This window comes from Siphateles boraxobius, unplaced genomic scaffold (assembly GCF_051911475.1).
Source record: "Siphateles boraxobius isolate OS27281-9 unplaced genomic scaffold, OSU_SipBor_1 20, whole genome shotgun sequence".
NCBI lineage: Eukaryota > Metazoa > Chordata > Actinopteri > Cypriniformes > Leuciscidae > Siphateles > Siphateles boraxobius.
In genome coordinates, this window is record NW_027508811.1 from 5,113,858 (window position 1) to 5,141,641 (window position 27,784).

The 27,784-nt window shown below is 36.3% G+C and overlaps 1 protein-coding gene and 1 long non-coding RNA gene across 2 annotated transcripts; one reads left to right on the forward strand and one right to left on the reverse strand.

The window, feature by feature from the left end:
- The first annotated feature begins 1,018 nt into the window (after window positions 1-1,018).
- On the forward strand, window positions 1,019-23,969 carry col9a1b (collagen, type IX, alpha 1b). Its single transcript, XM_077236469.1, has 32 exons — window positions 1,019-1,220; window positions 1,599-1,655; window positions 1,763-1,798; window positions 1,891-1,953; window positions 2,491-2,544; window positions 3,657-3,692; window positions 3,966-3,989; window positions 4,080-4,133; window positions 5,034-5,087; window positions 5,497-5,532; window positions 5,689-5,745; window positions 5,963-6,016; window positions 6,683-6,736; window positions 6,848-6,901; window positions 7,470-7,523; window positions 7,733-7,786; window positions 8,038-8,091; window positions 8,267-8,320; window positions 8,404-8,457; window positions 9,313-9,357; window positions 10,252-10,305; window positions 10,380-10,433; window positions 10,539-10,592; window positions 13,730-13,801; window positions 14,325-14,360; window positions 14,940-14,984; window positions 15,096-15,128; window positions 15,517-15,663; window positions 17,109-17,163; window positions 21,525-21,713; window positions 22,247-22,324; window positions 23,096-23,969. Exons 1-32 carry the CDS (start codon window positions 1,146-1,148, stop codon window positions 23,299-23,301), a joined length of 2,046 nt encoding a protein of 681 aa, XP_077092584.1. The 5' UTR covers window positions 1,019-1,145; the 3' UTR covers window positions 23,302-23,969.
- On the reverse strand, window positions 23,849-27,733 carry LOC143744813 (uncharacterized). Its single transcript, XR_013205919.1, has 2 exons — window positions 26,563-27,733; window positions 23,849-26,452 (listed from the first exon to the last, which is right to left on the reverse strand). It is a non-coding gene; the product is annotated as an uncharacterized LOC143744813 (long non-coding RNA).
- Window positions 27,734-27,784: the final 51 nt, after the last annotated feature.

Sequence of the window (27,784 nt, forward strand, 5' to 3'; positions counted from 1 at the left end):
TATCCCTTCAGTAAAACCTTTCATATATGTCAACAAAATAAAACATGAATTTATCATATTTATTTGATTAAAAATACAGTAACAACAACCATTACTCCAGTCTTCAGTCACATGATCCTTCATAAATCATTGTAAAATGCTTATTTGTTCAACATTTGTGCTGCTGGATACATTTTGTTTCAGGATTCTTTGATGAAGAAAGTTGAAAAGAACAGCATTTGTTTGAAATAGAAATATGCATGCGTTTACTGTCACTTTTGAACAATTTAAAGCCTATTTGCTGAAAAAAGTAATGTATTTCGTTCAAAAACTTACTGACCCCAAACTTTTGAACAATATAGTGTATAAGGGAATGTGTGTATCTTAGTGTGTGTCTTTATCCTGACAGATAAGGTTTGTGTCTTCCTCAAAGCAATGATCGGTAACATTTGTGTGTAACTTTTAAATTAAGTGTCACCAAATGATATATATATTATGAGCTCAATCCTCTAAACTCATTTAAATTCATTTTTCTGCCAAAACAAAAAGTGCAGCAAAAAACAGCTTGTTTTCTCATGCCAAAACTAATCAATCTCTTTTTGAACAATATACATAAGCCAATGATAAACAATTCAATACACCCCCCACTGGCTCACATTATAATGATGCTTTTTGATCATTGTTTGTCTGTTCTTTCAGTTTGAGCTGCAGTCAATGCTGATTCACTGCGACTTAAACGTCCCGCAGAGAGACGCATGCGGTGACCTTCCTGCAAGCAGACAGGTGAGACTTGTCTGACATCTCAATTTTCATCTAAGAAACGAAAGCAACCGGAATGTAATGTCACGGCTCTACTGTTTCCAGCATTCCCTTTCTGTCTCCCAAAAGATCATTTAGTGTTTGTTAACAGAGGTCAGATGTCACCGCCTAGTAAAATGTCCCGCCGTCTATTCGAATGTGTGCCGGACTCCTCCTCTCACTGTCCCGCTGTCCTCCAATCACAGACCCATAACAAACCACCTCATGAATATGCATGAGCACTGTGTGGTTATGGTCTCCCTTGAGTTCAGATAGTTGAAAGGGGATTTAGTTGGGTTTCTTGGTCAGGGGATCCGTCAGCCCAACTGATCTGAGAAAACAGGGGCTTCTGTGTCTTTGGGGAAATCATGGCTCGCGCTACAGGTGTGCGCGGGCCCTTTTTACTGGTTTTGTTGGAGATAACCATCATCTGCACAGCACAGGTAAATGCAAGCCTCCTTTGTTCTTTTCCTTTCAGATAACCGAAGCAGAGTTTAAGGTGAGCGCTTGTAGTTCCGCATCAAATATTTAAAGAGAATGAAAGAAAGAAAGAAAGTGTGCTTTCTTAAATAGAATAACAAATGCTGAAAAATATTATAGGCTCTATTGCATTTTTGTATTTGTACAGTGCATAAGAGACAACTGCACACCTGTTGCATGGCAGGTGTTTGAAATGTAAACTTAAACTGTTTAGTTTGCTTAGTCTTGAATTGCACTATATTTTTTAACAGACTATTCATATTGCATAACCGCAATGCATCTAAAATCATGTCATAGGAATATGACAGCACAGTTTACTTACCGGTACTATTTTTGAACAGAGAGCTGGTGCCGGATCTCCTGGTCCTCCCGGTGTGGCCGGAATAGACGGAATTGCTGTGAGTTGATTTTTAAAAATGTGAACAGCTTCATTTAAAATATAAAGCAATTTAATCAACAAATCAGTATGCATAAAGGAAGAGATGAAAGTGTGTGTTTCTTGTAGGGGGAGAGAGGTGATCCCGGTGAAGAGGGTTCCACTGTAAATATAGCTTTCTGTGTCAAACATTGATATTATAATCTGCTATATTTAGGAGTTATGTGTATCTCACACACTGTTGTATGTACCCGAAGGGTCCTGATGGAGATATTGGAAAACCTGGTTCTGCAGGACTTCCTGGATTACCTGGAGCCGATGTAAGGAATCACATTAAAATCGTATGGATTCTCTCCGTAACATGTTAAAACCGACACAGTCTTAAATGGGAAAACGAACCTCAGTGTCAAAGAGTTCAGTCGATGGTGGGCGGCACTCTTGGATGGGTCAAAAATGCAGGGAATTTCTCATGCAGGACTGTAACAAAGACCACAGGAAAGAAGTCTGCCTAAAAGACAACAGGGTTTTTGTTTAAGCACGGCCACCCGTAGCCTGGACTTAATTAAAGTGGATTCCCTGTGAAAATGGAAGTAGGGGCCGTGAAAACATCCACTCGGATCTGAGACGGAGGGTTTTCGAAGGTGTAGAATGACTGACGGGTGTCTTTGTTTAGGCTGTGGCTAATTGTGTAATCATGTAAATTGTAAGTTCTGCTTACAAAGTGAAAGTTGCATTTTAATGAAAAACATTCATGCAACAAACCATCCCCTAAAAACACTCTTTTCAATTAAAGTCAGTCATGGTTTACTCTTGTAAGGGGTAATAATGTAACATTTCCTCTCTGTGTTGTTCCTCAGGGATTGACTGGCCCTATAGGAGAACCAGGCCTCGATGGCCCTTCAGGACAAAAGGTGAGCGATAATGAGCCGCTCAGCTTTCTGCCTCAGTAGGGACCGGAGCTCAAATCCTGTGTACTAACTGGCCTTGCAGAGGGAATTATAAGTATTTTCACATGACCACTAGTTCCTAATCCTGTCTGTGTGCTCAGTGATCTGTGCTCGCTAGTCAGATTCATTAGTTCCTGTTAAACTCACTGATGTTCAAACGCAGCACTTTATTCGGCCATGGAAGATTCTCTGGCTTTATGTGATTTTCAGAACAGTAATTGAGTAGTCATGCAGTACATACAAAACAGTGTACATGTATGCATTGCCTATGTATGTGTGTGTGTGTGTGTGTGTGTGTGTCTGGGTGTTTACAGGTCTATAATGCATTGTGGGGAATGTCCCCAACAAGGATAGTAAGACCTGAGATCACCGATATTGTGGGGACCAGCATTGTTACAAAAGCTTATACATCATACAGAATGAGTTTTTTTGAAAATGTAAAAATACAGAAAGTTGTGTGTGACGGGTAGGTTTAGGGGTCGGGTTGGTGTAAGGGGATAGAATATACAGTGTGGACAGTATAAAAACCATTACATCTATGGAGAGTCCCCACAAAGATAGCGAACCAGACTGTGTGTGTGTGTGTGTGTGTGTGTGTGTGTGTGTGTGTGTGTGTGTGTGTGTGTGTGTGTGTGTGTGTGTGTGTGTGTGTGTGTGTGTGTGTGTGTGTGTGTGTGTGTGTGTGTGTGTGTGTGTGTGTGTTGTGTGTTTGTGTGTGTGTGTGTGGCCTGTTAAACCCTACATTACTGGGACAAAATGTCCCCACAAAAATGGCAATATTTGAGATCCTTGTTCTTGTTGGGACATTGTTTTGATCCTCATGATGAAAACCAATTATAAATCATAATATACTAGTTTTTTTAACGTAAAAATGCTAAGGTTTTCTGTGATGGGTTTTCTGAACCCCTGGTTTAGGGGTAGGATTAGTGTAAGGGGACAGAATATAAAGTTGGTACAGAATAAAAGCATTGTCTATGGGACGTTCCCATAAAACATGGAAACACAACGTGTGTGTGTGTGTTTTAAATAATGTTCAGCCTGAAATGAGACTTTGTGTAATTGTTGTTGTGGAACAGGGAGAACCTGGTAAACCTGGACCCAGAGGAGAGGCGGTAAGTCTGATCTGTCATTTTTTAACATATCCAAAAGCAATACAAAGCATACAATACAAACACTATTGAGCAGATAAGTATAGTTGTAATAGGTTTAAAGCTGATAGGTACACACATATATTGCCTCAAAGCTGACAGCAGCAAGTTAGTTAAAAGAAAGATTATAATTCACATATATCATATTCAGTAAATATAAATGGGTTTTGTGTAAACATATCTCGGTATAAAAATACATAATTCAGTGCAAAATGTTTACATTCTTTGTCTTTTTAGGGTAGTGGACCTGATGGACCAATTGTAAGTGGCTTTTGTTTTGCATGATAACCAAACACCAGTGGGTGAAGAGAGAGGTTCTCTAAGGTTTAAATTTAATACTCGTTTGTACAGGGACGACCAGGACCAGGAGGACTTCCGGGTGAGCTGGGAAAAGTGGGACCCCCTGTGAGTAACTCTCCAACTTAAACAAATCAAAACAATTATGAAGTAGTGTTTCAAAAACTAAAATGGCGGATTTTGTTTTAAATACGCTGATTGCTCTCTGGGTTAATATAAGCGAGCAGCCAATTTTGCTGTGTTTTTTGCTTTCTTTCTTTTTATGTGCTACTACTTTCTTCTGATTTTAAATCACATATGTTCTAGACCAGTTTCACGAGATTCACTCTACTAGAGCCATTGCAAGGAGTACATAGATTTTCTTGAAAACTTATAAAAATAGTAAGACAGAAACAAAGTTTAAAGTTTCAAAACATGTTCACATTAAAATACCCATTTATGATGTATGGTATTGCAGTTCAAATCTTAATCTGTCTATGAAAAAATCAACCTCAGTGTTGATTTTAAGGGCATGGAGCTGCTGGATCAGTAGTTCAGGATAGTTCCTCTCATGTCAGTCAAGGCCGTGAGATGTTTTAGTTTTATAGAAAAAAAACCTTTAAAACTCTAAAACAAACATAGGTTTTATTTTGTTTTATTTAGGTATTTATTTCATGGTGAATTGTTGCGTTTTTAGTATTTTGGGAAAAAAAAGTGAGCAATCTAATAGTAAATGTGTACGGTTAAAGAGTATTCATACAGCTACACTTTACAAAATTATATGATCAATACGTTTTGACAACATGTTTACGTTGCTTTAATTAAGTTAAGCAATTAAAAAAAAAAAAAAAAATTAGTTATAAAATTATTTAATTAGTTATACAATATTCATCTATTTGTTTCAAACTCAGTTTAATGTAATTTAAGTTGAAATGATTTAAACATCCAAGTTCATTGCATTTAAACATTTAAGGCAGCAACTTTATTTTACAGTGTATTCAAATTCATGTGTTTCTCTCTGTATACCAGGGATCAATGGGTGTGAGAGGGCCACAGGGGCCCCGTGGACCAACCGGACCCCGTGTGAGTATTGCTGTGATTTATCAAGATTAACACAACAGCAATGACCTCTAAACTCAAAACTGTGTCAAAACAACATTTATCTTGGGGAAAAATATGAATCTTGACTACAAAAGTCATTTCAAATTAACATTTAGCAGACACTTTTATCCAAAGTGACTTACAGGAGAGGGGGAAAAAACTCATGATCTTTGTAAAAATAGTTCCTGAATATAAAAACGGATAATTTTCCTTTTATAGTGTACAACTAAAGACATATGTATTCACATACTAATTAGGAGCATCATGTAGAGCAGCAATTATAATTATGAAACAACAGGGTGACACAACTGCTTCCTTAATCAACTAATCAGCCTTTATTTCTTTCAAACTGGGTGAGAACTGTTGTAATGAAAATCCGTGGCGTTTACAGGGCGCTGCAGGGATGTTGGGGGGAACAATGGAACTGGTAAGAGGATATCTGCTCCATCAAATCATATAAAGTTTTCAACACTGAAATATGTTATGATAAGCAATATGTTTAAGTGTAAAGTTCTCCGAGTTGACTATTAGATACCTAGTGACATGAATAATCGGACTATAAATGATCTTTTCCTGTGTTAAGTGCCCTAATGCTTGCTCAGCTGGTACATCTGGTCATCCTGGTTTGCCTGGGATGAAGGTGAGTTTTCTTGTAGATAGTAATTCAAAAGGAATTTGTTAATAAGATCAATACATTTTTGAAGTTTACAATACAAATGTAAATGTATAATATTGTCAGTTATTAATATAAATATATAATTTAGTTTTTTTTTGAAAACTAAATGTCCATTGCTTTTTACTATGAAATTACTACTAAGTATTTGTACTACTAAGTATGTCCTCCTGTCCACTGTTAGGGTCATAAAGGGGGAAAAGGAGACTCCGGAGAGCCTGGTAAACAAGGACACAAGGCAAGAACTTTATATTATTAACAAAAAGCTTGATATAATTATGCTGACAAAGGAGGAGCCAGAACCATCTGGGTTGTGTGTGTGTGTGTATGTGTGTGTGTGTGTGTGTGTGTGTGTGTGTGTGTGTGTGTGTGTGTGTGTGTGTGTGTGTGATTTGAGGTCAGCATGTGTCATAAATTTCTCCAGAGTGAATCTGAATATAAATTAAGCAATAGGTCTGTTGTAATGAGAAAACATCGTGTTTGAGAACTTTTTTTCTCCCACGGTGACATTTTGGAGATTATTACAGAGCCTCATTTATAATTAAGGACTGACGCTCGGGCTGCATTAACGTGGAGGATGTATTTAAATGCTGTCTATTAAAAATCTGTACAAGAATTAAACTCCACTGGTGCATGAAGAATAATGAGGGATTTGAGTGTTGTAAGAATAAGTTAAAGTGTGACATTTAATTCACTCGCGACTGCTTGCTACATTGTCCTCAAGATTCTTGGCTCAGAATCAGTACATTTACACATCATTTACCTCAATCAAAACTTTGCAGTTCATTTTTAAGTATTACATTGAAAGCAAGAGGCCCATCCATCCATATCTATCTATCTTTCGGATTTTTCATAGTTTTTTTTAGGATCTCGGTTTGTAAAATAGCTTTCTTTCTCTTTTTAGGGAGAGGAGGGAGATCAGGGGGCACGTGGAGAGGTCGGCGCTCAAGGCCCAACTGTACGTCCATTTCCTGTTTATTTCAGCAATCTACACTTAATTAATAAATCAATCCAGTGGCTGTATCTTGATCTAGTGTCTTAAAGTCTTGTTTCAATGACTTGTTCTCAGGGGCCGCAGGGAATTCGAGGTGCCACTGGTATGATTGGCTCCAAAGGAGAAATGGTAAGATTTCAATAGCGGTAAGAAGGTGAAGCATAAAATATTTTGCCTGTTCTTTTTTAAATATCCATTTGCCTTTAGTTTGTCACAGTGTGGTAAAACCAAAATGTGCTGCTACTAATGCAAACTAGTTCTATTGCACATTATATATTCATGGTATCAGATGGTAATACCATGAGAAAATGTGTCAGTACAGTACACTCTAAAAAATGCTGGGTTAAAAACAGCCATTTCTGGGTTATTTGGTTTTATCAGGGGAGGAACATTCTCATTCTGTAGAGCATTTGATGGGGAAAAAATTGTCCGGTACACCTCAGCATACAAGATAAGAAATCCATATTTTTGTTCATCTACATGAAAGAGAAAGATCAAGTAAAAGATATTTATATCTTATGTGATTACTGTTTAGAGACTATTTTTTCTTTTTACAATTAGAGTGGCATAAGATGGTATACTGTAGCACTGCAAACGACATAAATAGCTGAAAATGAAGAAAAATTTGATAAAAAAATAAGCCCAATATATAAATAAACTAACCAACAAATACAATGGTGTTATTTTTTTTTTACAGGGCCCTAGAGGTGTTGATGGTGACCCGGGCCCTCAGGGGGTTGCAGGGGCGATGGTAAGTTCTGTAACTTCTTCTACCTCATTCAAACAAAACCAATCCAATCTAAAGCTGTAAACAATCATGAAACAGGAAAGTTTTACCTCACATTCACAGTTGAAAGCTTTGAAGACGGGCATGACTTTAAATTGATGTCCTGAGCCTTGGGTGTAAATAAACAAATCAATGTTAGCAGACATCTGAGAAGTATGTCTCTTTTTATCTAGGGGGATCGAGGCCAAAGAGGAGGAATGGGAGAAGCTGGCCCTAAAGGAGAACAGGTATGTGTACAACCATCATTATAACAGCAAATCATGCAACACAGTTGAAGTTTAAGAGGTTTTTGTTCATTATATTAGCCTTTGAGAAGTTTTACATGATAAGTAGGGCATGGCCAAGGATCCTTGTTAGTCCTGGAACAACGTTCAAACAACCAAATGATGTTGGTCCAGGAATATGCTTTATTTTAGCTATATTCTGTCATGCTAAGGGCAATACATAATGATTTGAATGAAATAATCTCTTTCTGCAGGGATCTCAAGGGTTAAGAGGCAACACTGGTCTTCCAGGGTCAAAGGGAGATGGTGTACGTACTTTTTTAATTAAAATGTTGGTTGTACCATCATACAGTGATGGTAACAGATGATAATACCATGAGAAAATTTGACAGTATGTTTTTTATGGTACTTAGTGTGGACAAAATGATTTGCCTAAAGATTATTCTATACATCCAAACTTCCAAACTTTACATCTTTTTCCAGGGTTTGCCAGGAGTGGATGGACGTGAGGGAATTCCTGGCATGCCAGGTGCCAAGGTACAGCCTTGTCTTTCATTAGTCAATCATGGCAATGTAGAAAGTGTGATAGTGGTAATAATGGAGATGTGGTTATTTTATAGGGCACCATCGGAAAAGCTGGAAGCCCTGGGGAAGTTGGCCTTCAAGGACTCCCTGTAAGTTTGAATGGAGAAGAAATGGATTAAATACTCCCTAAAAAAGTAACTAATTGCATTTTTATGGAAAGTAATGCGTTACGTTACTTTTGCTCACCCGCATTTTGAGAACCACTAAAGTAATTTTTTCTTATTAGTATAGTTGATTGGGTCATTAAAGGTCAGCAACAAATACATTGGTTAATAAAGTGAGATTAAATACACAAAGTATTTTTGTGTCATTTAACATATTTAATTATTCCAGGTTCACGTAAGTTTTGCATTTCACTGTTTATAATAATTTTGAGAAAATATGAATCTGTTTTACTGTGAGATGAGTAAATGCATGCTTATATAAACAAGTCAATTTGTTGTAAATTTAAAAGTACTGTGTTACTTTACTAGTTACTTACTATAAGTAATCTTACAGACACCAAACTTATAAATGGTAGTGTATCCTAGCTTTCATTTCTACAAGATGCAGCACAAGAAATCTCTTTTATTTTACTCTTGTTGACATGCATTGCTGAATTCTACATCTTCAACCTGTCGTCTTTATAGCTATAAAGTTCATAGCTCACTATAGCAGAGGATGACAGTCAATAATTGATTTCAATTTCAAATTTGTGCATGTCGTGTCTGCCTCCATTTCATGGCATGGCAAGATTATAAAACCCTTCTGACTTTATCCAGCATGATGTCAGCTCTTCATGACTAATTCACATCATCATTAATTTTGAGATGATTCGAATACCCCTAGAGTTTTACTTTGATCTTACATAACAAAGGGAAGGCATTTCACTACTTTCTCCAGGAGATGTAGCTTTAAAGCAACTGCTTTTTGATATTTAGTGACTTTCTCTTCCATGTCTGCAGGGTTTACCAGGAAGCCCAGGTCCAAAAGGTGGAGGAGGAGAGAAGGTGAGAGATGTTACTGAATTTGTGTTCAGTGTAAATTCATCACGTTTTTTAACACACTGAACTGACAAAAGCTTTTATCTGGTCAATGAAGCAGAAATACAGATATGTCTCACTTCAGCTATTACATGCAGCTAATGGTTTCTCTCATCTCAGTTTAATATGCAGAGACAAATTTAAGGCATTTTAGGTTGATTTTGTTATGATTTGTTATTCAGAATTGTGCCAAACTCTGGTTGATACAGATACATTGATCTTAATGTTCATGTTATGACTGATGTAACTGACAAAATCACTAAAAACTAAAATCAGTCATTTTAAGTGCTACAAATTAATCACAAAATTTACTCACAACACTATGAAAATTGGATATTCATTTTAAGATTCACTAAAGATTAAATTTAACTAAATGGTATTCAATTATTAATGTTTTCAAAGATTTATACAATTTTGATTATAACGATAAAATGTAAAAATTGGGGAAATTAGAACAGTTAAATATAATATAAATATAATATAAGCTTATGTATATATATATATATATATATATATATATATATATATATACTGTATATATATATATATATATATATATACTGTATATAGAAATACTGTATATATATATATATATACTGTATATAGAAATACTGTATATATATATATATATATATATATAAAATCTCCGATAACATACCGATATGTTGAAAATCCCTTGTTCATTTTGCCTAAATAGTGTGACAATGTGGCTCTTTCAGCATTGCTCCGTTAATTGATTGATTTTATTGGCCTGGCACAGAAACATTGGTTTATAATTTTTGCAATTCCATTTACTGCCACAGGGAAATTACACACTTAAGCTTCTATGTCATGTGCAGTAAATGACATAAATGATTACAGGGTAATTCTGGACAACCAGGCCTCATTGGGACTATGGGATCTGCAGGCAAACAGGTAAGTTGATAGTAAACCGTCCAATAGCTCTGCCATTAGGAATAGATGATCTGACAATAAATGTCTCTGTTCAGGGTGAGCGTGGAGAACAAGGAGAATTTGGACCCCTCGGGCCTATTGGACAGCCTGTGAGTACCCATTTCAGCATGACTAATGGTTAATGCACAGGTTGGATGCATCTATATTTTCTCACTAAGGTATATCTTGAAGATAATGAGTGTATTTGTGTTTAGGGAGACAGAGGAGAGCAGGGGCCACTTGGACCAATGGGAAAACCAGGAGCCAGAGTAAGTGTATAATCTGTATAATGACATGGTCGTGATATCAAAGAAAGCATCTGCCATACTTTACTTTCATCATACAAATTACTCAGTAAAAACCTGCAAGTAGAGAGATGTCTGTCCTGAGGTTGCCGTTGTTGCTCAGATTTAGCTTTTTCATGGCTCAGCAAATATGTTCAAGTATGAACCCTGTCTCAGATGTTTCTCCTAAAAAAGAAATAAGAAAGAGGCACAAATTAAAACAAATGTTGCCACAGTAAAGGCCTATTCACACCGAGAACAATAACTATAAAGATGACTATAACAAAAACTAGATTAGTGTCCACACCAACGCACGGTATTGTTCTGTCTAATCTAAGCATGCTGCAGTTTTGTCGTCTGCCGCTTTAAATGCTCGAGCTCTTTAAAGAAAGATGGATTCTGATGGTTCCTCAGCTGAAAAAAACATTTACTTAAAGTGATTCCAACTAAACTTTGTCTCTGTGCCATTATCGATATAGTTGTGGTGTGGACTCTGCTATTCTTTTATATTTAGAATGATTTTTAGAACTATATATTTATTGTCATCATTATCGTTCTTAGAGTATAGACCTTTACAATTAACGTATAGCTCAGATTATTTGCTCCTGGAAAAGTTTAATGAGATATGTTCATATTGAAATCTCTGGCTTTTGATTGCAGATATATGACATTATTAGAGATTTTTTTTTTATTAGCAGGTCTTCCTCAGAGGTTTCAGATGTCTTGATTTGTTCTCCATTTAAACCAATTGCAGTCTTCACTGCAAAAATAACTGATCTTAAAGGTGCACAATGTAACTTTTGGCGCTCTAGTGGTTAATAAAAAAACGACATGCGTCTTGCGGAAGACATTATAGTTAGAATTCGTAAAAATGTTACCGCCAACTGGCAACCGTTTAATATACTCGCAAACGCTGATTTTTATTCTCATTTGGCGCTTGGCGACTGTTCATTTTTGGCCATTGTAAACACCTATTATAGGCGTACCATAGTTATCCAGGATAAGAAAAATAAAAATTGCTTGGGAATATTGGTTCATTATGTAGGCCTACTGAGTCATTATATGAATTTTGTAAGTTTTTAACTAAATAAGTTACATAGTAGGCTACTTTAATCATTATGATTTGCCTTCCCCCCCCCCTCCCCCCTCCTCACAGTAAACACATTGCAGTCAAAATTATTTTGTTTAGGATGTTACAAAGTGAAATTATTATTTTTTTAAATCTAACTTTTATCATAGTTTTATTTACACCACTGGAAAATTGTTGTTTATTTTATTTAAGCATAAAATATACTCCATTTGATTAGATTTATGTTTTATAAAAAGAAAAAGAAAAACTCTCGGTTTTGCTTGTCAAGTAAATGCATCTTGTTTTAAGGTTGTTTAGATATTTAGTTATTGGAAAATAAGACAAACATACTGATTAATAAAATGATTTTGTGCAGTGTGGAACTGCTAACATTAAAGAGATCTCATTTATTATTATTATTTTTTTTATTTTTTCTATGAGCTGCCAGCAATCCCAAAGTTCAAAACAAGCCATAGGCAGCACCACATTTAAATTATTCCATTATCCCAGTGTTCAAAGAAAAAGCAAGTCGTTTTGACATCCACTGAGCTCAACTGCTTTTACTTATTTAGACGGTTTGGTGCGCGGTGAATTCAAAAAACTTTTCACTAATAGTCTTTTAGGGGAATTTGTGACTTTATATTATGCTAATTTGAGGGTCAAACCAAGGCAAATATTCATAGTTGTGGAAAGCAGACACACTGCTGGTAAGAAGGGAAAGATCACGCTGTGCCCTGTAGAAGAGAATGGAGCCAGCGGTTTCTCTCTTGAATGGGACCTCACCTCACCTCACTAAAGAGTAAACAGTCAAAAGAATGTCTCACAGCAGTGTCTCTCAAAGAGCTCTCTGTTCCCTTGCCATTCCCACGAGCACACTCTTATCTACACACACAAACACTCAATGTTTAAACATGAATGTATTGTGTGACTAAATTCCAACATTATTAGGAATATTATTATTTTATAATGTAAAAACTTTGAAATATAGTATTTATAGCCATATATTCATATTTACATTTATATATTAAAATTTACAATTATGTATACAGATTTATAGCTACATATTATTAATGTATATAATTATCCTGAATACTTTCGTACGAATTCGGCAACTCGTAAAACATGTACGATTTAGCAAAAAACGTACAAATTGGTTACGAGTGAGGTCGTAGGAATTAGTCACCTTGTAAAATACATACGAATTGTCGTGAGATCGGGTCGGCGTACTACAGCATTAGCAGGCATTAAGCTATGAGGGAAGAATAAAACTTAACTTGGTTAAGGTATTTATCTGACTAAAGTATTTTGAAAAAAACCCATAAAGAAGCAAACTACAGTTTTTTTTTTTTGGTTTGTTTTTTAAACTATATCCAAAAAGGAAAATGAAACGAAAAACAAAAAGCTCATCAGAAAAAGCACACATTGACTACAACATAATCAGTTGTTAAAATTTGGTTGGTTCTCTCTTGTTTTTGCATGGTTATAATTTCTTTGTATGAAAGCCTAACAAAAAATGTGGCACAATTTGGCATGTTTCATTGCGTTATAACAAATATAACACTTGATTCCAAGCACAACTATATAATTTTTAACTTTTAATAATATTTGAATAAAGGGTGAAGAATGTCAATTTTCCAAGGCCGGACATCATTTTATGTTGTTGCTACTACAGTATTTTGGAAATTGTATGTATTTATTGATTGTTTGATTCATTTATTACATTAAAATGCACTGAAACTTGTGGATATATTTAGCTAAACTGTCAAACAGACATTCAATTCCCAAACCAGTGAAAGAAAAACATTCACAAACCAAATTTATCAGGATTTGCCATTTTGTCCTGGTCTCGCATTTTCTCATATTGCTCTTTTGTTTTTTTAATCCATGAGTGTTTTTCTGGTCTTTTCTCTTTGTTGACAAAGGTTTTAAACCTTTCCCATCTGTTTGTAAATCCTGCAGCGAGAGAGGAGAGAAATATAAACACATGAACCAGAATTTCACAGTAAATGCCAGACTCTGACTGCATGCCATATTACATTCATTTTGGTTTCAGGGTCCGAAAGGTGACTTGGGCTTGCCTGGAATTCCCGGACCGTCGGGCCTGCCAGGAATAAAAGGAGATAGGGTGAGGAGCGTACCACATTTTCACTGAACATCCAACTGATTTTTTTTGTAATCTCAAAATGATCTCTTTAAATTGCTTTTTCTTCATGATTTTGTTCCCTGATGAACTGATTAAAAACATGTGCACCTGTGGAAAATGTGTTGCAGTCAGGCAGTTTTAAGTGATTTTTTCATATTTTGTGTGCAATATGCATCAGATTATCAGACAATGAACCTGAGGCTCAAGCTACACAATTCGTAGGTGATCAACCTTAATTCTTTATTTATTAAGGAACAGCAAGTGTACTTGGAACTTTGCTAAATCAATCACTATTAAATTAAGTTATTTTTAAAAAGTTAGCTTTAAAAACAGCTATTCAATTAGACACTCAGGGCGTAAGCACCTCACACAGATGTAGGATTTATTGAAAAAGTAAAATTCTGAGCGTACATTATTAAATAACTTTTTTTATAATGAACTCTTCAAACACATGCTTTGAGTGAAATATTCATGGGAATGAATTTCTGAATGTGATATTTCACAGGGTGAAGCAGGGGAAGCTGGACCTAAGGGAGAACAGGTAAGAGCGTGATTCACATTGTCACCAAAAGGCTACACTGAAACAATTTTGGTGTGGAAACGAGGTTTAACTCAGAAACTGCTAGTACATTTAACGAATTAGTACAAAAAAATGGCAAGTAACAATTTTGAAGTAGAAAGACTAAAATGGTATTTTCTTGTAAAAACGAATTCCAAAAATCTTTGCTTTATTATTATAATTTTTTTTACATATATGTATTAAACATTATTTATCCACAAAATTTGATAAAGCATTATATGACGAGGTCCTGGTAAAATGATTGTACCACGGTTAAGGAGCATTGTCAGCACCACATCTCTTAAAACGCAGTAAAGTCACTGTAATGGCCAGCATCAAATGGTTCAATGGATCTAAAAATCATATAGCTTACATTTTAAATATTTAAAGGCAGCAATTATCATTAAATAATTCCATTTACTAGTAAAGAAAATCACAAAAACAAATCTCTCAAAGTAATATGGCTATGAATGCAGCTCATCCTGTCAGATTTTATAATCAAACTTATCCTTTCTAGAAGTTTTACAATAACAAAACTTATTCATAGACGTTTTATTGCAGGGAGATCAAGGTGCCGAGGGAACGCCAGGAGACAAGGGAGATCTTGTGAGTAGCTCTGAAATGCTGAGCTGAAAATAATAGGAATGCAGTATGCTAATGTACACGGAGATTTTTTAAGATGGTTGACTTTAATTCTCTTGCTGTTTATGTACTTAGGGTGATCCTGGTGAAGCTGGAGCTAAAGGCGAAGTGAGTTTTTGATCAGTATTCTTCCTGGTAGCACTTCATTTTACAGTCACGTTCCCCGTGTACATACTACGTATTATAGTACTTACAATAAATGGGTAATAACTAGATACTATCCCTGAACCTAGCCCAAAACCTAACCTTAACCCATGTAGTTACTTTATATTACACATTACTTTCTTAGGTAAGTACACTGTAAGCACACATACTGTAAAATAAAGTGCAACGTCCTATGTACGATTATGTTTGACTATCAGTTATGACTTCAGATATCCTTGAAGCGTTTTCCTTGACTTTATCTCAGCTCTATGTAGGCCTCAGATATAACATTGTAATGATTTACCGAAAGAATTACATATTAATGTGTACATACATATCTGGTGTAATTCAGGTTGGTAACCAGGGAGATCCGGGTAATAGAGGGCCAGAAGGTGCCCGTGGGCAGCCTGGCATTGAGGGACCTCCCGGTAGTGCTGGACCACGTGGCATGCAGGGGAACAGAGGAGCTCCAGGACCTCGTGGCTCCCAGGGACCAGCGGTATGTTTCCAACCTCTCAACGATTATGCTTCATAAGCCAATGCTGTATATAGATGGAAAAAAGAATGGACACAAATATATTTATGCCTTTTACCTACTGTAAACGGCATTATCAGTGTTATGTCATTTTATTAATGCGGTATTTTTGGTCGTTGTCATCCTTTTGTTGAACATGTAAAAACGGTAACACTTTACAATTAGATTTTATTTGTTGACATTAGTTAATCTATTAACTTACATGAACTGATCATGAGCAATAGATATGTTCTGTATTTGTTAATATTTAAAAATGTTAGTTAATAAAAATACAAATGTTCATTGTTTGATTTTTGTTGGTTCACAGTGCATTAAATAATGTTAAATAACTTTTGAGTTTAATAATGTATTTGTAAATGTTGAAATTAACATTAACAAAGATTAATAAATGCTGTTGAAGTGCAGTTCATTATTAGTTCACGTTAACTAATGTAGTTAACTAATGAAACATTATTGTAAAGCGTTACCGTAAAAACTATATTTGGCCCATTATCCTCATTTCGCTTTGCATGAACACTACCATTCAAAAGTTTGTGGTCAGTAGGATTTTTCTTTTGTTGTTGTTGTTTAAAAGAAATTAATACTTTTATTCAGCAAGGATGCATTACATTGATTAAAAGTGACAGTAAATATGTTTATAATATGATTTCTTTTAAACACTGTCAAAGATTTTGACAAAAATGTTAAGTAGCACAACTGGTTTTAGCACTGATAATAATAAGCATAGTTTTTTGAGCATCAAATCATCATATTAGAATGATTTCTAAAGGATCATGTGACACTGAAGACTTGAATAATGAAGCTGAAAATTAAACTTTGACATCACAGGAATGAATTAAATTTGAAAACATTAATATTTGACGTGAATATTGTAAATCGTAGTTTCATAATATTACTATTTATACTGTATTTTTGATCAAATAAATGCAGCCTTGGTGAGCATAAAAGACTTGATTAAAAACATTTTAGATAATCGTACCAACCACAAACTTTTGAACGGCATGTGCACTCTATATGGCTTTATTGTGCCTTCTGTCAGCTTATTCAATGTGTGCGTTTTTATAATGAGATGATTTTTTGGTAAGGAGTTCCCTTTTTCCCCATTTATTCTGTATCATTTATGTGTTCACATTTTCACATTAAGACCAGGTTCAAAATATGTGAAAACCCCAGTAGTTTTCAGTGTTTTGTTGTACACACTCATTATGTTTGAAAAGGTATATTGAGAAAAATCGTACTGTGATATCTGAAAGCTTCTGCCGCTTTTAAGAACACTTGATTCTTATTCCAATGTTTGTGTTAGTTATTTTCTGATATAGAGCTAATTAGTGGTCTGAAATTAGATGAAATGATCAGAATACAGTAAAAGGATTGTGTGATTTTCTTTCAAACAACTCCTGTTTTCACAGGGTAAAGAACCAAGTGATCAACACATCAGACAAGTGTGCATGCGCGTTATGCAGGGTGAGTCTGGAAGCCAAAGTTTTTATCATTTCGGAAATAAACGGAATTTCCTTTCATGCATGCAGAGCCGCACTTTTGCCGTCAGAGCTTTGGAACTCTGCAGGCAGGAGAACACAACTACTGACCACTGAAGGAAAGAGTGGGATGAAAAGAAGGAAAAATTTGTGTTTTGTTTCAACGATTCTTTTTGATTCTACTCTGATGATCTACGCAGAGAGTTAACCATCAGTTCTGCCTCTCTCGAAGTCCTCTTGAGCGCACGCCAACGATTCCCCTCATGACTTTTTCATTCACATTTCACTGAAAAATTCATTTTCGTTTCAGCTGATCTGCACTTTTGCCTCATAGTGATGAGTTGCCCCCTTCAGCTTGGTTTCCTCCCTGAAAAAGCTCAGTCAACCATCACGCCGCATACATTTTCAGGGCGTTTTCCGACTGAAAGTAGAAATTCACTGTACCTTAGCGGCTGCTCAATGGCTCAGGGCCCGGGATTGGATTCTTTACATTAGGAATAAATCGGTCTGCCCTTTTATCCCTTCACACAGTGAAAAAGAAAGTTGTAAAAATGGCAGCAATGCTCTTCCTTTGTGCTCAACTTCCCATTGCAAATTGAAAACGTAAAAAAAACAGTTCAAAGGGATGAATGAGGACAAATGAAAGGCGTGAGCTTTAACAGCGTTCTGCAACACAGCTTTGAATATTGAAAGCTGGCTAATGATCGGCTTATTCACATAACAATAGCAGAGCTATAACAGAGTAAAATTAGTCTAGGGTCTATTTACTTCCAAAACATAAAGCAACTGAAAGTGTGTGCAATAAAGAGTCAGAGGTGTAATACTCACCAAGCCATATCTCATTCAGCTTTTATCCAAAGTGACACACAAAACACATTTTAGCCTGAATTGCAGTGCTGAGTGTGAAAGTGTGAAACAAATGCGGTGCTAGAATATTAATGGCAGACAGCCTGTCATTAACAGACTCAGTCATTAATTAATGCGCTTTATACAAGGCATAGATGTGTCTATTACTATTGCAAAAAACTATCTTCAAATATCTTCTTTTGTGTTCAACAGAAAAAAGAAACTCACGCAGGTTTGAAACAACATGAGTGCGAGTAAATGATGACTCCCCTCATGTTGTTCCAAGCCCATTTTACAAAAGACAATGTTTAAGAAATGTCATAAAGAAATGTCAGTGTTTTTTTACCAAACACTGAAAGCCACGTTCTTCAAAATGTCTTCCGTTCTGCAGAAGACAGAAACGCACAATGTCCACATATGTAAAACAAACTACACAGTGTTAATTACTTCGCCAGGATAAAGCAGTGTTAGCAAAAACATTCATATTGAAAGAAAAATTGTCTCCGAATAATTTATGAATTGTTCGATTCATAATGATTGTACAAAGCATTTGAATATTTAATGAGGTAAGTAATGAAGCACCTCATTATTGATTATTTGTTGTTAAACAACTGGTCATAACATTCATGCATGTCACAGAGTTTTATAAAACACGATAAAAACGGCTTTGTCATTGTGAATAATTTCTTTAACCATGAGTTAAAAAGAAAGTAACTCATGGTTTAAGTCAGAATGAAATAAAAATTCATTGTCTATTTTCTAAATGCATGTTATAGATCTTATTGTGAACAATTCATTTGTGCGTATGTATTATTATATACAAAAATTGACCTAACAATGTGTAATCCAAATGTCATAAATGGATCTTCTAGACAAGGCAAGGCAAGTTTATTTATATAGCACCTTTCATACAGTATGGCAATTCAAAATGCTTTACACAGAAAGGATTTAAAATAATCACAAAATAAAAGCAATGAAAATTAAAACAGTTATAAAAGGAATTAAAAGAGATCTCTGATACAGTTATACAATGAATTAAAAGAGTAAAAAGATGTTACATATATAAACTTCTCATCTGGCATAAACCAGTATCATATTTTTCACAACTCCCAGTTTTACTGTGAGATTTTCCCATGGTGATTACACTGTGTCTGTGGTGTTCTTTCGACGTGCCTAAGAAATCTATTGGACGTCTCCAATAGACCCGATTTTTCCCTAAAATCAGACAGGAGGAGCTCTAGGACTGACTCACAGGGTAACCTCGGGTTCACTGCACCACCAGTCCGCCCCCCGAAAAAGATTTGTTCGGAAGTTCTAGGAATGGAATCGATCCAGTCCGCACCCCACAGAACCTCGAGTTTAATTACACGTCAAACTCACTATTCCACCACAGACCCAGGTCATCAGCATGGTTTCATTTCTCTTAACCAATTCTCTGCGTCATTTGAGTTCAGTTTAGAATAAAATGTAGGATGCAAAATAAAGTACAGTGTAATCAGTCGGACTACAGTGGCACAGTGCTCATTCAGTAAATGCACAGCTAAACAGACGTGTTTTGAGTCTGGATTTGAATGTGACTACTGTAGGAGCACATCTGATCTCTTCTGGATTGTGGTTGCAGCTGCGGCTGGCATAGTAGCTAAAAGCGGACCTGCCATGCTTTGAACCCATGTCCTAGGCCATTGAGTGATTTATAAACCAATAATAATACATGAAAATCAATCGTAAATGTAACTGGGAGCCAGTGTAAAGACCTGAGGACTGGTGTGATCTGTTCATATTTTCTGGCTATGCGTTCTGTATGTGCTGCAATTGTCTTATTGTCTTTTTGGGAAGGCCAGTGAGGAGTCCATTACAATAATCCACCCTGCTGGTGATGAAAGCATGAACAAGTTTTTCTAAGTCTTGTCTGGAAACAGAGAATCTAATTCTTGCAATATTTTCAGATGATAGTTTGCTTATTTAGTTATTGCTTTGACATGACTACTGAAACCTGACTCCAGAGTCACACCAAGATTCTTGACTTGATTTTTAGTTCTTTGACCCCTAGAGTAAAGGTATGCGTTCACCTTGAGAACTTCATCTTTGTTTCCAAACGCAATGACTTGACCAGTTTTGTCTTTGTTTAACTGAAGAAAGTTTTGGCACATCCAACTGTGTACTTCATCAATGCACTGGCATAGGGAGTCAATGGGGCTGTAATCGTTAGGCGATAGGGATATTTTTAGTCAACTCAAACAAACACACCCCTACCTTCATTGCTCCGCCCCCAAAATGCACGAAGAGTGGATGTTTTTTTGTCATACAGTAGAAGCAAAGCAAAATAAAGTGAAGATGATGAACGAACAAGGAAGAACAAGAAATGAACATTACGCACAAAAAAGAGTTTGTTGTTATTCGCCGCTCCAGAAATGACACTCAAAACCAATGTTACTCACGTGGTGTCCGTTTTCAGGTCTCCAGCACTGGAAAGCTTTTCCAGTATTGTTGCAGTCCTAAAGCTCTTGCCTGATCATAGCTCTTGTTTTTCCAGTGATATTCCTCTGAGCTTTTCTCTTTTTGTAATGTCTCGAGCCATCTCTCTTTCTACACTCTTTCTTCAAATCCCCCTTTTGCCCACTCTCTCTCCTCCCCCATCACGGGTGTATACGCCCCCTACAGCTGATTGGCTACAAGTGTGTTGTGGTGCTCGGTCTGATACAATTTCAACAGTGTTTCTCAGAAATCACTTACTGCACCTTGAAGTCGTGATGTGAAGTTTTTTCCATATTGTGCATATATACACTGATGATTGGGGAGGAGAGAGAGTGAGCAAGAGGGAGATTTGAAGAAAGAGTGTGCGGGAAGGCATGAAAACAAAGGACAAAGTTGCGTTGCTTTTGCTCCTTAAATAAGTAACTCTGGTTTTGCAGTTTCACAGGACCAAGATATGCTGTTGTTGTAATGTTTTGAGCGTCATTGTTTGTCTGGAGATTGTGTGCTGCTGGCTACTAACAACAAACTCTTGCTTGTATATACGATTGTGTACTGTAGTACAGTATGTTCATTTGTTAATCTTCATTGTCGTTTGTTCATAATCTTTGCGTTATTTTTCACAAAGCATTATTTTGCTTGGCTTCAGCTATGATAAAGAGAGATCCACTCTTGCATTGCATGTTTGCTCATTTTGGGGGCGAAACAAAGAAAGGGGGGGTTTGTTTGGGTTGATTTTAAATATCAACAGTGTTTCTCTGAAATTGCTTACTGCACCTTTAAGTATAGTGTATATGAAGGAATAATGTGAAGAAAAAGAGCAGGAAGATTGATCAACCTCAAGGAGGCGCCCTAACATTAGCTATGAAGCACAATAGACAAATCACAAAGCAGTCAGTGTGCAGTGTTAGATGACTCTAATTAGGGAGTGCAACTGCAAAATCAATGGAGAAATGAAATAAAAATGAGCTGCACTAATAGCAGGGGACCATTCACACTCATTAGTGCATTTGGTCTTTGCCATTTCAGGGCAGCTGGCCCAGTTAGCTGCCAGTCTGAGGAGACCAGAGTCCGGTGCAGTCGGACTGCCAGGCAAACCTGGTCCCCCCGGCCCTCCCGGACCCCCAGGTGACAGCGGCTTCCCTGGGCATGCTGGTGCAAGAGGACTCCCGGGACTCAAAGGGCCTCCGGGACTTCTGGGTTTCAAGGGGCCGAAAGGTGAGTTATAACGGGACTGTGAGTTTGGATTGCTTGTTGGTCCCGGAACAACATATGATGGCATGAACTACAGCAGGGCTTCCCGACTTGATGAAAAGCTAATAATTAAATCGAAATGTGGCTGCAAAATGAATAGAATTAAAATTGAAATAGCAAAAAAGTTTGATTTAATTAAATACATATACTGTATAGTCTGTTGTGCTGCTTGTTTCGGAGAGAATAACGGCAATGTTTTCAGCATCAGAACGCCTCGATTCAGAGTAAATGTTGCTTTTAACCAACTCCATCTCTATATGCAGTATATCTATATACATATTTTATCTTTTTACTTGCATGTTATGTGGACATTAACCAACATCGGAGAGCCATGAACATGCAACATTATGTGACATTAAATTATTCAAATACTTAAAACCTCAGAGCTACTTCAAGTGAATATTTTATATCTAAACTAGAGTATTGTGTGTAAAGGCATGGTCATGAGAGTATTATTGTTATAGTAGTATTGAATAGTGTTTGTGTGCATGTTACAGGTGAGATGGGAGACAGAGGGGACAGGGGACCTACGGTTCGGGGACCCAAAGGCATGCCGGGACCTCCTGGATTACCAGGTCAGTTCTGACAGAGTCTCATATCCTACTTCCTCTTGTCAAAGAAAATCATGGTTTTAATGCATAAATGTGAGGGGTTTTAATGAATACCGTCTGCAAAGCAATTCAATCTGAAACAACTCAATTAATTTCTGAAATGAACCTGGAGATATATTTAGCTCCTTCCTGGTAATAGACTTTTGAAAGCAAAGTTAAATTGGTGTTAAATCAAGCTGTCAGACGTCCGATGAATTGGAGGTATATGAAGCCTTCTGTTGTTGCTGTATGTGTGTCACTGACACTTACTGTCAGTCCAATGAAGCTGTCTGTTTAAATAGGATTTCTTATGCAGTCATTACCTAGTAGTCTAATTGAAACGGACAGGTCGGCTGCGGTGCCATGTGCTGATGTCAATATTTTAATTTTAATGCATTTCATTCAGTAGCCTACTTTAAGATATTTTAAAATGATGCTAAAGAAGTAAATCACCCAAAGCATACAAATTCTACCATTTACTCACCCTTCAGTGTTCATCCATATAGCGCGAGCAGGTGAAGAATATTATTGCAGGTGGACAGACACTGAAAAAAAACAAAAACAAGGGTAGTTAATATGTAATGTAAACCCCCCCAAATATTGTCTTTTTGACTTCTCTAATTCTCACTCAGGTTGGTGTACTCTGAATATGCGGAAATGGAAATGAGATTAACTTAACCACGCTTTGGCTTTTTGAATCTAAATGAAGAGTTTTATTGGAAAATGTAGTGGTAAACGAGGATGTTTGTGTTGCAGGTGAACCTGGAAAACCGGGATACGGTCAGGACGGGCGTGATGGAGAAAGGGGTCTACCTGGTTCCCCTGGTCAGTCGGGTGTTCCTGGACCTCCCGGTTCAGCCGGACCACCCGGTTACTGCGATCCTTCGGCCTGTAATCTTAGCGCAGGCGCCGCACACCAGTCTCTCGAAGACTCAAGCATGAAGGGACCGGGCAGAAACTAAAAAACCTTCAGGACATTCGGAGAGACTCCTCAGCTCTGGGAAGAGCACAAAACATTTTTCGCCCCTCGCAGATAGTTTTACTACCGCGTTACAGCTGTGATGACTAAAACACTTTACCAACTTCCCGTGTCCAGAGACACTTTTTTTGTTCACCTGGTGCAAATGAACTTTCACAGAACTTATTGGTCATCTAATGTTCTCCTGAAAGCCATTTACAGTTGACTTTAGACATTTTTTTTTTTCAGCTAATACTTTAAATCCACAAACGTCAATGTGGCCTTCAGACCTGAGGCCTTTTTCATTTCTGTGTGGCAAAGATAAACCTGGCAGAAGTATTGATGGTGCTCGAAGTTCATAACAGAAGCGGCTGCCGGAGACCTGCTGTCAGAAACAAAAAGAGATGTATTCAATGTATTCTGTACATCTATGTAAATGATTGTGGTTTTGTATGAAATTCACTCCCCCTGCTAAAAAAAACCCCATTGTGATTTATTGTTCCAGGATAGGGCGGGAATCTGATGTGACAAACACACGAGAAATGCAGATATTTCATTTCATGGTATTTCTATTTATTTTACATAGGTGTTTGATGACGATGAAGTTTGTACAGAGATCCAAGGGAGACACATTTGAATAAATTTGAATTTTTTATATGAATTCAAAATAAATGTAGGTCTCAAACATTCTTATGCTTCTTCCCCAACCAATGCTTCTTAGTTGAACAGCCCCGACTGCACTCGTCACAGCTTTTACCACACTCATTTCTCACTTAAATAACTCATTACATGCCAGTGCAAAAATGTTGGCACAAACACATTCAAATTGCTCTTTTAGATGCTAATTTGGAAATGCTGGCAAACTGAACTCAGCAATTACTCTGTAACAGAATCGAAACTAAGGATTGCAAAAATGTTATTCACTTCAATTAAAACTTTAAACATGAAATACAGACTTGATAATGGTTATGCATTAAGTGGATGCATTAAGTTAGATACATTATTTAGATGTTAATTAAAATGTGAAATTACCTTAATATATAAAGTGGCATCAAAAAGCATTTGGACAATTAAGACAGACCGCCGGCACATTAAAAACCAAACACTTTTTACAAAAGTTAAAGGAATAATTTACACGCCCTCGAGTTCTTTCAGACCTGTATGAATTTCTTTCTTCTGCTGAACACAAAGGAAGATATTTTGAAGAATGTCGATAACCAAACATTTGATGGACCCTACTGACTTCAGTAGGGAAAAAAGTCAATGGGGTCAACTGTAAGTGTTTGGTTACCGACATTCTTCAGAATATTTTTCTTTGTGTTCAGCAGAAGAAAGACATTCATACAGGTTTTAAACAACTTGAGGGTGAGTAAATGATGAAAGAATTATTTTTATTTTTAAGTGAACTACTCCTTTAAGTTTGGAAAAATAATAATTCAGTCTCCAAATTCTTTTTTAATTCCACTGTACATACGCATATCTCATGCACTCAACATTCCAAACGACAACAATATGAGTGGAATGCTGAAAGTCTGAGCATCCTGAAAACACCAAGCAAAGGAAAAAACTGCAAACAATAATAAAAACATAATCCACAGAAAATATGAAAGGTATTGCAATATGACATTAAGTCACACAAGTATGAGAAACAACAATAAAGTTAAATTATTATTAACAAATATTATACATGACACCACAAAAAATGATGAACCAAACGTGTTAGTACATTCATAGTTTAACATATAACGGTCTGCAAAGGCAAGTTACCTTCTGCATACCATTTGAAATAAAGTGAACTTTTTATCCCTCGTACAGAATATAGTGTTTAATAAAATTTTCCATTAAGTCCAAAAAAAAAAGTTGAAAAAAAAAAAAATCCAAAAAGTTGCATATTAAGAGATACACAAGACACCACTGTTTCACAATGAATGTTAAATTAAGTACATTTTTTAAAACAATGTACAATTATATAAATATGCAAACCAAATGCATCAACAAGACCAAGCACAAAAAATCTGACCACAATGAGCATTCATTCTATTGAGAACAGAACCATGTTATAACTTCCAGATATTGAGTAGGTGATGCAGTGCATATCAGGTAGATGAGGTGTTTTGTAAGACTGTCCTTCAAGTAAGTCCACAGTTTTAGCCCTTGAGAAAAATATTGTATTTATGCTACATGTCATCAATTTCTTTATAGCCCATTTCTGTAAACTAAACATCTGTGGGTCGACTGAAAAACAACGCAAATATGTTTTTTTTATGATAAATAAAATTGACAAAACAACTGTACTATTAAAGGTAAATATGAACTCTGAGATGCTTACTTGGAAGGATTTCAGACAAGCAGTTCACTGATCTCTAACAAAAAGAGTCTTATGACCTGATCCATCAATATTTGAACTCTCAGCAGAGGTAATCTGGTACATTACATTTATATATAAAAAAAGCATAAAGTTAAAACAGTAAAACAGCAAAAACCTAATAAGGGTTTGCTTTGTCAAACGAAATCTTAGGTGCAAAGAAAGTAAGAAAGAAAGATGTAATGGAGGAGGACTAGGAAGACTAAAATAAAAAATAAAAAATGAAAAAGCAGCACAAACACAGCAAAAGCAGAACGTCACAAAACTGTCATCCACCCACATGACTCCGGTATACTTTCATCTTCTGAACAGTAGCAGATGTGTGAAGTCAAAAGATTCAGTGACAGAGCATGTGAGCGGAGCGCTATGTTATAGTGTCTTCTGAAGATTCTGCTCAGGGCCGCTCGCTCAACCCAGAAAGCCCTTACTGACAAGCTGGTTTGAGGATACGTCAAATAGGTCTACGGTTAATGAGTTCAAATATTGTTTTAATGAAGCTTATTCATAAATTAACGCACAGTAGTTAAGAACAAATGAGAAGAAATTGAAAGGGAGAGTGGAAACGGAGTTAGCAAGGATTCATTTTGTGATATACTAACAGCGAAGGTTTTTTTTCCGTTCTTTGTTGTTCTTTGTTTAGTGGTAAAAAAATAAAATAATAATACCTTCGCAGCTGTTAGCGGACATCCCTTTTTTTCCGCCACAGAATAAAAAAAATGTTTTTCACCTCAACCAGAAATAAAGTTAATATCGTGAGATCTCACCCCTAATATTTATATTCATCTAAACACTGCTCACGTTTGTATGGAAGCTAAAATATAAAAGGTTATTCTGACTTTTTTCTCGCAATGGCGAGTTTACATCTCGCAATTCTGACTTTCTCAGAATTGCGAGATATACATTTGCAGTTGCGAGTTATAACGTCAGAATTGCAAGATATAAACTTAAATTGACTTTCTTGCAATTGCGAGTTTATATCTTGCAATTCTGACTTCTTTTCTCAGAATTGGAAGATTTAAACTCTCTATTGTGTTGTAAACTCGCAATTGCGAGAAACCCCCCGACAGTTGCGAGTTCCAAAATCAGAATTGCAAAATATAAACTCGTAATTGACTTTCTTGCTATTGCGAGTTCATATCTTATATCTCCCAATTCTGACGTCTTTTCTCAGAATTGTGAGATTTAAACTCTCAATTGTGTGTCATAAAGTCAGAATTGTGAAATATAAACTCGCGATTGTAAAAAAAAAAAATTGTGAGAAAAAAAACAACAACTCACAATGACCTTTTATAATTTTTTTATTCCGTGGCGGAAACGAGCTTCCACACAAACGTGAGCCGTGTTTAGATAAATATGTAAATATTAGGGGTGTGATGAGATTTTGCGATATTAACGTGACACTATTTCTTGTCGAGGTGAAAACTGTCTCACGAATGATGGAGTTGTGTTTGTGGCAAAAACGTTTACGGTGCTTCCATTTTATAGTTCTGTCTTTTACTGCACTTGGTAATTCATAGCTACTCAGAAAGTAGAACTGAAGTGACATTCCTTACAAGATGATTAGTTAAAACATTCCTAATGCACCTACATTGTTTTGCATCTTGTGACTGTCGAATAAAAGACTATTTTTCCACTGTTAAAAAATTCGCTGCAATTCGGCACTCCAGTCAAATCACGTCACATTTATTTATACAATATGCAAGGAATAACTAACGACAGGCTGTTGAATTATTAGAAAATAATGAACACTCGAGGTGGTAATGCGACCACGATACGAAGCGGAGCTTTTAAGTTGCAGAACCAGACCGAGCAGTGCTGAGTGTTTGCGCGTTTGAGCGGGAGAAAGAGAGTATGTGCTTTCTGTACATAATAAAACATAATTTTGTGGCATTACGTTCCCATAGCGGGATTCGTTCCCATGTTGGGCGTTTGCTCGGGCCGTGAGCGATTGAGCGTCGCTCACATGCTCTGCTCAATGACTCGAATGCTTCTCAATTATCTTACCTTACTGATTCTGGATCACCTTATTAATGATATCTATCAAATAAATAAATAATTCACCCCGGACTACAATCCTTGCAAAATTATACAACTAAATTACACAGAAACATGGTTAAGACAC